Here is a 13,784-nt window from a genome sequence, read left to right as displayed (position 1 = left end):
GATGCCGCATTTCGCAATAAAGGTGTAGATGGGATGCGGTGGTCTTACACTGGGATTTCCCCAAAATATGACAGCCGTATGGATAGCCAGCTCTCATTAGTCGAGCTTATATCCACGGTCACCGTGTATATAGCCACTTCTGTGTTAAGTAATAAAATCGTTTTTTTTTTTTTTTTTTTTTTATAAATGTTTGTTGTTTAACGACACCATTAGAGCACATTATTTATCACCGGCTATTGGGTGTCAAACAATTGGTAATTCAGACGTAGTCTTGGACAGGAACCTTGCTGCATTATTTCTAGTAGTAGCAAGGAATCTTTTATATGCACCATTCAACATACAGGATAGCACATACCACAGCCTTTGATATACTAGTTGTGGTGCACTGGCTGTGACGAGAAATAACCCAATGGGCCTACCGATGGGGATTGTTCCTTGACCGACCGCACATCAAGCGAACACTTTACCATTGGACTACATCCCGCTCCCTGAAAAAGATGGAGGTATAACGATATCACTATGGTGATATATATGGAATTCCTCTTTTTACGGCATATCTAGCACTGTACTTCTATGGTAGTCAACTGAACCTGGGCACAGAAAAAAGTGCTGCTTCAGTACAAATCAAAGAGGAGAAGCGGTCAGAACAATTGATAACTATCGGGAACTGTCAAAAAGGCATTGCGTATTATATACTCGGCGTCTCCGTTGAAGGGCCACTCATATTGTTAGTACTACACATGTTAACGGTGCCCGTCCAACACACTAATTATGAAAGAAGAAATGTGTGGCCTTCGTGGATTAGGTCCAGAGTGAGGTGTGCTAAGTAGCATTTGGATTTCAATATTTTCCAGTTAGAGGCAACCATTATATATGAATCTGTGTGATACTTCCGTTCAGAGGCCACAACAAACTGGTAAACTGTATGCAAAAACATGTACCTACAATCTCTCTAACAAATGGGTTGTCTCAACGCACCCATGTCAGCAATTCTGCATGTTGTGCCCGTGCACTGCATTCCCACCATAGGTATAAAAAATGTGCATGCCATCCACATATTCACGCACACTTCAGTTGAAAATGTGTCCTGTTTTGACTAAAGGTGTGAAGGGCAAGCAGTAGGTTTGATTCAAGTCGAACACAGTCAACGAGAAGTCGCGGGCACTTTAATGTCAGTCACAGTGTGATTGTATGGCTGTGGCAACGATTTCAAATGGCCGGATCCACTTCCTATGCACAAAGACCATGGCAAGCGCTAAATAGAGTATTATTGTGTTATTATTATTACAGTGACCCTTCAATAGTGGTGCTGAATATATTACAGTTTCCACCTTTAATATACAAATAATTAAACATTTAATTATTCTCTAGCGTAGTGAATATTAATAAAAACATGCGTCATATATTCTAGCTCCTGTTGGATCACGCCCTAAAAATTACTCTATGTAACAGATTCACAATTTTTGACAACCAGTCGTCGTCAATTACTACTAAATCTATATGGGGCAGACTGTAGAGTGCACGCCTGACGTGCTTGTGTTGTAGGATGGCATATTTAGATAGCTCTCGTGTGTTTTAGTAAAACTAACTTTTACAATGAATTGTCCAAGTGACTTCTAACAAGCTTACTAAACTCGGTTTGATATTTGATGAATACTGCACGACATTATACCAGCACTCAATGAGTCGTCTGTACTTATACAGGACAACTGATTCTTAAAGATAACAAGTACATTACTATAAAGTGCACGACACTATACCAGCACCCACTAGTCATCTGTACTTACGTATGACAAGTGGCTCTTAAAGATAGCAAGTTCATTACTATAAACTGTCCTTGTGAGCTTTAATAAGGCCCTGATGGTGATGACTTACTGGACTCAGTTTGAGTTAAACACGCTATACCATCACTCATCTATGAATATAACAAGTGCAATGGATTGTCCAACTCTGCTTTAACAAGACGCTGACAGTTATAGCTTGTTGGGCTCGGTTTCATTTCAGATGTTTGATGGACACAGTATATGATATGATACCATCACCCATCGAGTCGTCTCTACTTGTACAGATGGAGTCGGCTTTGTATAGATAACAAATACAATGCGGCTGGGTATATTGGCGCATGTAAACGTGCAAATCTTGTTTTCCCTGTGAACATGGTGAAATACGCATTAAAATGTGTTTCTAACCAAATAAGCAGTCAATCATGTTGTACATTACAAAAATGGAATGAGCTTTAATTCGCTACAAAACGCTCGCAGCATCACTTCCTGAATGTGGATCTACCAAATAGACTATTAGCGAGTGTGCCAAATCAGCTGACGAGTTTTGATAACAATAAAATTGCAAAAGAAACAATTAACAACAAAACAAGTAACAAGGAATACGTAATGCGTTCTGGTTAAAATATAAACATCGGCCTGTACAATATCAGGCTTTTCATGCAGAAACTCAGAGGACGTGACCACATTCTAAAAATAACCTTTTAACGATTAGCGAATAAATGATGGAAAAACAAGAAGATAAAGAAAACATTGACTTGCAGTGGTAACAAATTATTCCACCTCTGACATTTGATATAAAAGTGTTTTCTGTTGCCATTCTAACACAAAACAAAGCAAACTCTCCAAGAGAGAGAAAACCCCTCATCCCACCCTCATACCTCTCACTCTCCGTCTAGCTCGCTCTCTCTACCCCCCCACCCCCCCCCCCCCCCCCCCCCCCCCCCTCTCTCTCAGGTAAATTAAAAATACCATGACGATATAGTGATCTTCAGTTTTTATATTATCCAATGAACATTGTCTTGAGAGCTGAGTTAGTTGAAATATATTAAGTAGTGATCTGCAGTTTGTTTTATAATATTATCCAAGCAACACCGTCTTCTGAGCTGAGTTAGTTGAAATACATTAAGTAGTGATATGCACTTTTTGATAATATTATCCAATGACCAGTCTTCAGAGCTGAGTTAGGTAAAGGACATGGAAGTAGTGGTCTGTAGTGTTGCGACAAGTCTGTAAATAGAGAGAACAAAAACATTTCAACCAAAGAAACCACATCGAACATCAAGCTAGCATTTTAATTTTATTAAGTTACACATACAGCTTGTCACATGCTTATAAAACCTCCACTGTCTAAACGCAATACTGCAACAGAGTCTGAGACTTTAATCTCATAGTGACGTCATACATATTGCATTCAGAATGACGCCATTAAATATTTTAGTCTACTGTGATACCCACGCATGGAATCGCGTATATGCGAAAGGTCCTATGTGAATGCACTGTATCAATAAATCACGTGCCAAATCGCGTTAATGGAATGCAGGCCATAGTTGCCCAACAAATCTGAATGACAGAAACGTAACCCACGATCGAGACCGTATTTCTCCACAATGCATACTCGAATGGGAATTTGGGAAAAAAGTATTTGATTCCATGCTTCTCTAACTATAGTACTGTCGGAAATAGAATACAACTGATTTTCGTCGATTATGTCATTCATATTAAACTGACAGGTAAATATTTTATAAATATCTATTTAATGATACTCTACCTAATTTAGCATTTACTTGTTGGGGCGCTCATTGATGTACAAGGTGGTGTTTACTGTTGAAATTAAAAAGAAAGATGTCAGCAAACGTGGTTTGTGTACTTTATTGGAACAGACAATATATATATATATATATATACTATATATATATATATATATATATATATATATTATATATATCTATATATATATATATATATATTATATATATATATATATATATATATATATAATTGTGTGTTGATAGACCCTAACCTTCCAACACACGTGCCTGGTAGTGACTATATCAGGCATGTGATATGGGTATTGTGATGAGTTGGTAAAATGTATTAATATGCAGCTGCATTTCAAAGTGGCCTACAAAACAACAATGGTTGACATAAACAAAACAATTTGTTCTTACATGGCAACGATCCAGAAGACAACCATAGAAGTTGATGCTGCATGGACACAGGTACCTGCAAAACAAGAATATGTATGTGCATGTATCTGCTCTCTCTCTCTCTCTCTCTCTCTCTCTCTCTCTCTCTCTCTCTCTCTCTCTCTCTCTCTCTCTCTCTCTCTCTCTCTCTCTCTCTCTCTCTCTCTCTCTCTATATATATATATATATATATATATATATATATATCACACACACACACACACACACACGTATATAGACACAGGCACCTGCAACACAAGAATATGTAAGTACATGTATCTGCGCATATATATATATATATATATATATATAAAACACACACACACACACACACACACATATATAGACACAGGCACCTGAAACACAAGAATATGTATGGACATGTTTCTGGGTGTTATACATATATATATAAACACAAACACAAACACACACACACACACACACACACACACACACACACACGCATTGTGTTGTATTGTTGTTGCACTGTCTTCCATTGTATTGTATTTTATTTCAATATATTCTATTCTATTCTATTCTATTGCATTGCATTACACTGTATTGCATTATGCTAAACAAATATCTTTGGATTGTTATTCCATGAAACAATAAAATAATTTGTTCGGCAAAACACTAAGGTTTGGTTCTCTCAAATTATACAACTGTTTCATGAACATTTACTTTACTTGCATTCTGTTTTGCATAGGGAATTTGGCTGCATGTTTTCAAACAAAATGATCTAAATTGCAAAGTATATTATGTGATGGTCAAGTCCCAGGTACATACGTTTCGAGTTACCTGAATGGATAAGGCAAGCATTGGAATAATTATAAAGTATGGGCTTGGTAACCTATACACAATTACGAGATTTACAATTTGGGAACGTTTGTGGCTGTCTCATATCTCATATCCACCCCTCACTCGGGTTACTTCAATCTATAGGAATAGTTAATACAAAGAGAGCAAAACTTAGACAACGTACTTACCACTAGTTCCCATCATCGCTGGGAAAAATGCTAAAATAAACAAAAGGAAAATGTAAATGAAACAGCTGAAACCTGATTACTGAAGAATCTATTTTAATGATGTTACAGAGACCACCCTAGAACCTCTTCCATCAGGATCTGATTTAAAGTTCCTCTCCGCCAAGATGCGTACAGCTCTAATATGCTCCCTGACATGAGTGTAATGAGGGCCCCGACAGTTCGCGCACGAGATTGCTCTCGTACACTGACTGTCAGGCTAGCTGCATTCCGGAAACATGGTGCTCCCTCCTAACGTTGCGTTATTTTTAGATTGGGGGAACTCCTCGCCACTCGTGGCATTCTGGAACTGAACGTTGCGCTTGCAATGTACTTGTGTAAACAAAAAGAACAATATATCATTTAATATTTATAAATAAATATTTATTTTACATATTTAATTTTATTTATTTATAAATATTAAATGATATATATATATGTTACATTTTCAGTGCAGTCAAAGTAAGTGATATTTTTCAGATCACATACTTTAAGAATTTGATAACTTTGCAAATTAGATGTAAATTAGTCGAGGTCTCGGCACTAGGTTTATTGACATTTATAGTCGTCAAATAAAAACTTTTCAATGGCAATTTGACACTGAAAACTGTCCAGCGTTCACAAAACAAAAAACGTTAGGCATAACTTTATTTTGATGTAAGGACATCCAAAATGACGACATTCGAGTTTGACGTCATTTCCATTCAAAAATACACCGCACCACATATTCTTACGTCATTTGAATATCTAGTAATGGCGGACTGGAATTAAAGTTGCGTGTACAGTTTACAAAAACACGTTGTATTAACCTTGAGCTTATATGATAAAGAGATTATTACCAGAAATAAAAATGGTATTATGCGAGAGAGTAATAACATCTATCTCTGTCTGTCTCTCTCTCTCTCTCTCTCTCTCTCTCTCTCTCTCTCTCTCTCTCTCTCTCTCTCTCTCTCTCTCTCTCTCTCTCTCTCTCTCTCTCTGCTTTCTTATTACCAGGTAGGATGTGTTTTAAAATGTGTATTTTAACAAAATTAAATATATTAGCTTTTTCATATCCCCATATTACGCATCCATATAATAAAACTGGAAGAACCATTGAGTCAAACATTTTAAGTTTACATTCAGTTGATAGGTTGATAGATAATTATCCTTTGAATTAAAAAGAACAAAGTACATGGCCTTAGTAGCCTGTTATTCAAGTCTATCCTTATTAATTCGAAAGTTGTTTAATTTTGTGACAGTAATTCCTAAGTATTTGTAATATTTATTTCCAATCTTCAAATGATGTTTATAATATTTAGTGTTACCTTTAAAAATCAATATTTCCTTTTGTTACCGTTTAGTTTAAGTTTCCCTTTATTGCAATATTGATAAAACATATTTAAGTTGTGTTGCAGATCTGCTGCAGTGGTCGATAATAGGGCAATATCGGCAGTAACAGTGTCACTAGATTGCTATTGTATAATTGATGCCCGGTTAACAATATATAATGAGCGACCTTCAAATTAATTAGGATTGTGGGGTTTTTTTTCTGTCTTTTTTAAGGTTCATCAGGGTATGGACACGCCCCCCCCCCCCCCCCCCCACACACACACGCACGCACACACACACCAAAACGTTGTATTTTATTACTTATTTATTTAATATTCGTATTTTGTTCTCTTTTTTTGTAGGTTCATAAGTGTACGAAACACAAAATAAAAATGTACTCTTGTTTTCTTTTTCTTTTTTCCTTTGGTTCGTTTTTATTACTATTAGTTATTATTACTATTTTTTTTTTTTTTTTTAATCTAGGCATATTTTCCCCCATAATGTCCACTGATTTTTCTATGAAATCTAAATAAAAGAAATTAATGCTGCATTAACTTACTTGGATCGATCTTGACACATAACGACCGTCGGCCACTCGATCCATCACTGCAGGACCATGCACCAGTGTCAGTTTTTGGATCGAACGACTCTATTACCAATGTGTTTTGTTGGGGCGAATCGATCACACCGGTGTAGTGGCCACGGAATTCACCAGACGTTTCGCATATCGTCTGTAGATAGTTACATATGACTGCCTCTTTATTACGTGGTGCAATCCATATTATTCCTGACCTTACAGTTCCAGTTATCCTACACTTTAATTCGGTCTTCTGTCCTTCAATTCCGGGATCCATACAGTCAATGGATGTCCTAGCTTGTTGACCTTTAAATAGTAATTAACCAAAAAAACTATTAAACAAATATATATATATATTAGTCCAGGTACATGAGGTCAAAATTAGTGTTGAACATGAAAATAAATAGTACAGAGGTGAATTTGTCATGATAGTTGCACAATATCTATAGTAATAACATATCAAACGTGCCCAAGTCTCCGAGGTGTGCTAACTTTATTACAGGCATAAATGTATATTCATCGTTCCGTAACACGATTACGTCAGTAAGCTATGTTCGTCTTCAACCTTTGAGAGCCCGTAATATACTATTGGACCGCTATCGCATGCACATTTTAAACACATTTTCAACAAAAATAACAATTTAAACAAATAAAGAGTAAGAACAAAAATGTTATTGTAATAATGCACTGTCGTAGCCAGGATTTTAGATTGGATGAGTGGGGGCAACCCACTATGAGAGGGGACCACACTATGTATGCATGTATGTATGTATGTATTGATGTATGAATATCTATATATTGTATGTATGTCGAGGTTGACTATTACATACATAGATATTAACGCACAGGCGCAGGGGATAATTAAATCCTTTCTGGCCTCAAAAATTGTCCCATGCCTTTGCTGGGACTCGAACCTGTGGCACCGATTCGCCCGCAAATTGCAAGACTAACCACGATACGCTCTGAGCTATCGAAGCTTCCATAAAAGGAAGTTTCTTTAACTCAACCATATGCATGGGGCCTACAATCTACGCGGTCGATCCCGCTTACGTGCATGAAACAGTGGGCAGACCTGGCACTGGCTAGTATGTACTGATGTATGAATATCTATATATTGTATGTATGTCGAGGTTGACTGTTACATACATAGATATTAACGCACTGACGCAGGGGATAATTAAATCTTTTCTGGCCTCACAAATTGTCCCATGCCGTTGCTGGGACTTGAACCTGTGGCATCGAATCGCCCGAAAATTGCAAGACTAATCACGATACGCTCTGAGCTATCGAAGCTTCCATAAAAGGAAGTTTCTTTAACTCAACCATATGCATGGGGCCTACAATCTACGCGGTCGATCCCGCTTACGTGCATGAAACAGTGGGCAGACCTGGCACTGGCTAGTATGTACTGATGTATGAATATCTATATATTGTATGTATGTCGAGGTTGACTGTTACATACATAGATATTAACGCACTGACGCAGGGGATAATTAAATCTTTTCTGGCCTCACAAATTGTCCCATGCCGTTGCTGGGACTTGAACCTGTGGTATCGAATCGCCCGAAAATTGCAAGACTAACCACGATACGCTCTGAGCTATCGAAGCTTCCATAAAAAGGAAGTTTCTTTAACTCAACCATATGCATGGGGCCTACAATCTACGCGGTCGATCCCGCTTACGTGCATGAAACAGTGGGCAGACCTGGCACTGGCTAGTATGTATTGATGTATGAATATCTATATATTGTATGTATGTCGAGGTTGACTGTTGCATACATAGATATTAACGCACTGGCGCAGGGGATAATTAAATCCTTTCTGGCCTCACAAATTGTCCCATGTATGTATGTATGTATGCATGTATGCATGCATGCACGCATGCACGTACGTGTCTGATCTTATATAATTGAATACAGTAAAAACACAACAAAAACAAAAGAAAACAAACAAACAAACAGTACCCACTGCTCGCTATGCAATTAATTGTAAGGATGTTCGTTTGCAGGATATTTTTACCATTTGTTATGCTGAATTATGACGATAGTTTAAATTACTTACACATTTATTTACAACAAACTAATGTGTATTTAATTATTAAGATAAATCATTTGACATGCGATCATGCCTTGTCCGTTAGCTCATGGACCATTGTTCATTAATATGGTACACACTTGGTGTAAGAAAAGTCATGTATTTGACATAATATTGGATACAATTAAACGGGCGAGACCACTATATGAAATTCAACCTAAACGACAAGGCAGACATTTTGTATTAGTGTTGGGAAGTGCCTATATTACATCGTATTCTTTTATCAACCTATAAATAAGGTTTTTTTCTATAAGATCCATTTTATAATATCAGTGTTCAAGATTTAAAATTTTGGGCAGTTTCCCAGTTGGATACTAACATTTCAAAATCTAGTAACCCACCTGAGAATTTAGTATCCCACTTAAATGAAATTCATAAATAACATCATAACAAACATGGATGACAATGTTCTCGTTCCCAGGCTATTGCTACATCCAGGGCTTTTATTATGGTAGCTCCGCTCCCATGGCTAGTGATATTAAGTGTTGGGCTAGTAAATAACTACTATATCTAGCCCAACAGCTAGTGGGGAAAAAACACATGTCAAATTCTGCATTTACATATTTTGTAAATATGAAAGTCTTGCCCCCCTCCCCCTCCCACCTCTTTCCACCCCCAATCCAAGGATGTTTAAGCTCTCTCTCCCTCTTCAGGTGACATATCTGATTATTACTATTAATTAAATTGTATTTATTTAAAGTAGGGCTAGTAGAATTTTAATCATGGCTAGTACATTTTTAATCATGGCTAGTACATTTTTAAAATCAATGATCCATGGCTAGTGGATTTTTATAAAATTCTAGAAGCCCTGTACGTCACAATCAAAATCACGGAATTTGTGATATTAGCAATCAAACGGAATCAGCAAAAACATTTGCTGCATTTATTTTTGAGTAATATAGACATATGTTAATATTTAGCAGTAATCTATAAGTGTTTCTGACATTACTGATGATAAACCTACCTGTATCAATTTTCTGCAGATGTGGAATCAATACCTCAAATAAAATTTGAAGTGAGAAAACATCCAACAAAAACAATAATGACTTAGCGGTTCCCAGTCTATTGCTACGCAGCTATTGCTCCAGTGTAGCATTAGACTGGGTACAAGTTGGGGGAGGGGGGGGGGGGGGGGGGGTATTGTTATGGCATAGCATTAGACTGGGTACGAGCTCGAAAATACTTTTACTTAACTTACCAGAAAATGACGACTTACATTTTTTAAGTGAAACTAAAAACGCAGGATTAAAAAACAAAAACAAACATTATATGGCATCCCGGTGGGATACTGGGTTCTTGAAGTCTGGTATCCACAATTAAATTCTGGTATCCCTAGGATATCGGGATACCGTCAATCTCGAACACTGAATATGTAGGTAAGTAAATATACATGGATTTCAGGCTCGTTTGAACGACATCTCTAATAACGGGGCAGTCTCTGGCGATGGGTCACAAGCAATATATATATATATATATATATATATATATATATATATATATATATATATATAATCAGCATATAAAAACCGCACATTTTTGTTCTCAAGTAGGGAAGCACAGGTCCCTCTTCCTGGACTTTTTAACAAAACACTTCCAAGCCCCTATATCAGAAACATTCAGGACATTAAGCGTGTCAGAAATATCCCAAACACACAGCTGCAGGGCGTATTCATACAGGGGTTTTTTTGTGGGTTTTTTTTGTGGTGGGGTTTTTCTTTTTCAGCAACATCATTAATTCGGTTCCTTTCTTTCTTGTTATTCTTGTTTGTTTGGTTTGTTTGTTTGTTTGTTGTTGGGGTTTTTTTGTGGGGGGTTTTGTGGAGGTATGAACTATGTATTTGGATACACACAATTTGCTAATTTTGTAAACAGCCTGCACCAGATGATCTAAAATGTGCACGAAAAAGGCTGAAACGTTTTACAGATACAACATGTGTCATCTTGGTATCAGACTCATTGACGGCGCAAGATGTAATAATATGTATTCCTGATAATCCTGATATATAGTCTTAGGTTTGGGGCATGCAAATAAAATACTAAAGGTGACTTTAATTGTTAGTTCATTCTATTTTAGATCAAATAAATATTGACTTATTCATAAACGCTGCTCAAAGATTTACGTCAATATAAACACGGGAGTAAAAGTTGACATGCTTATTGCGCTGTTTGTTTTGAAGAACCTAAGAAGATGGCAGAGATCTTTTTCATCACATGAAGATCAGTTTCAAGTAAACGTACAAGTCAGCCTTCTACGGTAACGGTTTTGTTCAGGAGCCAAACAGTGAGTGTCTACTTCTATTGTGTTTAGGCGCTAAACAGCAACATTAGGAGCCATAGCATACATGCATTAATGTAATGTATGAATTTATATATACAGGGCTCGAAACACGCCAAAACATATGATGGCCCAAAAACAAATATCTGGGCCACTAAACACGAAATATTAGTATTTCAGGTTTTAAGCGAAATATGTAAGTAAGCATACTGGGCTACATAATTATTGATAACGTGTTGTTCACGTGTTCAGTGTTTAATATACGTATTTGTAAGAAATAGATACAAGCGAGGGTGGGGTTATGGTTCTCCTTATCCTAAAAGAACCTAACTTCATTTGCGCTAGACAGAACAGGAAAACAAAGTAAACTTCCGTGGCATGCTTGCTTTTTTTCCTTTGCTTCTTGCTGTGCGTTTAAGAACATTCCACCCGGCAGAGGACATCATGATCATGATTTTACTCCAAAAATGGTAACAATGCATGTCATTAGTTTATTCAATAGGCACAAAATTAACTGGCCAATTAAATAGCGCAATTAAAACGAGATTTAACCCCCCCTCCCCCCCCCCCCCCCCCCCCAGAAATCGAAACATTACGAAGCAAATAACAAAAACTAAGACGGCATTCGAGAATGTTCGGATTTGATCGCGTATTCGGCCCAGATGTTCCGAATGGTTACCAACTGGATCAGAAGGTCTTTGTCTTATAAAGACTACACCTTATTGCATTCGGTCTACAACATGTTTATAATATAAATGAATGATGGTAAATTAGGGTAAGCCGATATGTTCAGTTTTGCGAACCACGAGCAAGATGTTAATGTAAAATAAATGAATGTCATACAATTATTAATAGTGTCTCATATATTATAGAAATAAGATCGCCCAAATGATATTATTTGGACAACTAACGCCATTTAAAAAATATATATATTTAAGTCGCCCAAACGGAACATTGGTCGAATATTGCGACCTGGCCACACGTCGTTTCGAGCTCTGATATAGTGTATGCGTATATGAATCAGGGCATACGATTTGAATTTTTAATAAACCAATATGTCGTTCGTGTGGTTTTAGTGTTTAGACAAACACATTTTTTTCAGTAGTACAGATACAAATGCAAATTTTAATGGGTCACAATAATCAAACGAGAATGCAATATGAACGATTTTCGTAGTTTTTCTACATCAAATGTCCTATCATCAATAAATAATTTAAAAAAAATATAAAACTAATTATATACTAGGACCAACATGAAAGCTGCCATTTACATTACAATAGACCTACATTACCCCATCGGTTCTGTTACCGATAAGTAACTTTTGGTGTCAAACAATAATCTGAATGAAGTGATAATACATTTTGTGTCATCCTAATGTTTCGTAGTAGCGAAATATAGATTTTTGTATTCAGTAATTTTGTACCGGCCTCGGTGGCGTCGTGGTTAGGCCATCAGTCTACGGGCTGGTAGGTACTGGGTTCGGATCCCAGCCGAGGCATGGTATTTTTAATCCAGATATCGACTCCAAACCCTGAGTGCTCCGCAAGGCTCAATGGGTAGGTGTAAACAACTTGCACCGACCAGTGATCCATACCTGGTTCAACAAAGGTCATGGTTTGTGCTATCCTGCCTGTGGGAAGCGCAAATAAAAGATCCCTTGCTGCTAATCGGAAAGAGTAGCCCATGTAGTGGCGACAGCGCGTTTCCTTTCAAAATCTGTGTGGTCCTTAACCATATGTCTGACGCCATATAACCGTAAATAAAATGTGTTGAGTGCGTCGTTAAATAAAACATTTCTTTCTTTCAGTCATTTTGTAGGTATCAATGTATTTTTCTTCTAACCACCAAACGAAATTGGAAATAATTAAATCAGGCAATCCCAAATGTTTTTATCCGCGTACTGTTTAACATTTTAGGATAAGATTGGTTAAAAAATAAAGAAAAAGTATGCGCATAACTGCCAACATTTAAAAACGGGAAAGAGTAATCATTTTCGTGTGAATTGTGACCCGTCGTATAAACCCTTTTGCTGTGTAAAATATCCAGATATTTGTTTATGAATTGTTTTATCGCTGGCCTCAACGATGTCCTGGTGTTTCTTCATTTTGATGTGCCTTTGGCAATAGTTTTTCCCGCCATGGGCAACAGAAAAATCAACACGACCTAAAGTGCAAAATGCACTAGTATTACTAACAGAACTGGCCTTCAAAACAGGCCACTCATTGCTGTAGTCCTGTTTATACTTCTGTACTGCTTTTAGCTTTTTCTGAGCTTTGCACAGTTCATATAGCTCTGATCGTTCGCGTTTTTTCGACATCTTTACAAAATGGCGTCGTTTCACAAGCTATCCCGAAGTGCGTTGTGCGTGCAAAAAAAACTTCCGTGCGCATTTGCTGCTAGTTGGGCGAGTCCAATTTATGTGATTCGTAGGGGTGGTAGGTTATTACAACAAAAAACCTCCCAAAAAACAGGAAAATGCGGATTTGCCGTAATCTTTCAGATTACGGGCGTAATGGCGTAATAAGAGATGGAAAA

The 13,784-nt window shown here is 37.1% G+C and overlaps 1 protein-coding gene across 1 annotated transcript in view; it reads right to left on the bottom strand.

Annotated features, from left to right (window-relative positions):
- Nucleotides 1-2,379: 2,379 nt before the first annotated feature.
- LOC121388309 overlaps nucleotides 2,380-13,784 on the bottom strand; it is a 56,501-nt gene continuing 45,096 nt past the window's right edge. Inside the window, exons 3-6 of the mRNA XM_041519600.1 lie at nucleotides 6,863-7,186; nucleotides 4,957-4,986; nucleotides 3,953-4,007; nucleotides 2,380-3,011 (exon numbers count right to left, since the gene is read on the bottom strand). Of these exons, the coding sequence (XP_041375534.1) occupies nucleotides 2,966-3,011; nucleotides 3,953-4,007; nucleotides 4,957-4,986; nucleotides 6,863-7,186 (455 nt within the window). The 3' untranslated portion in view covers nucleotides 2,380-2,965. The remainder of the gene's footprint in view (nucleotides 3,012-3,952; nucleotides 4,008-4,956; nucleotides 4,987-6,862; nucleotides 7,187-13,784) is intronic.

Source organism: Gigantopelta aegis, chromosome 14, assembly GCF_016097555.1.
Source record: "Gigantopelta aegis isolate Gae_Host chromosome 14, Gae_host_genome, whole genome shotgun sequence".
Taxonomy (NCBI): domain Eukaryota; kingdom Metazoa; phylum Mollusca; class Gastropoda; order Neomphalida; family Peltospiridae; genus Gigantopelta; species Gigantopelta aegis.
Note: the sequence above shows the minus strand (reverse complement) of the source record. Positions and strands in the feature narration are given on the sequence as shown.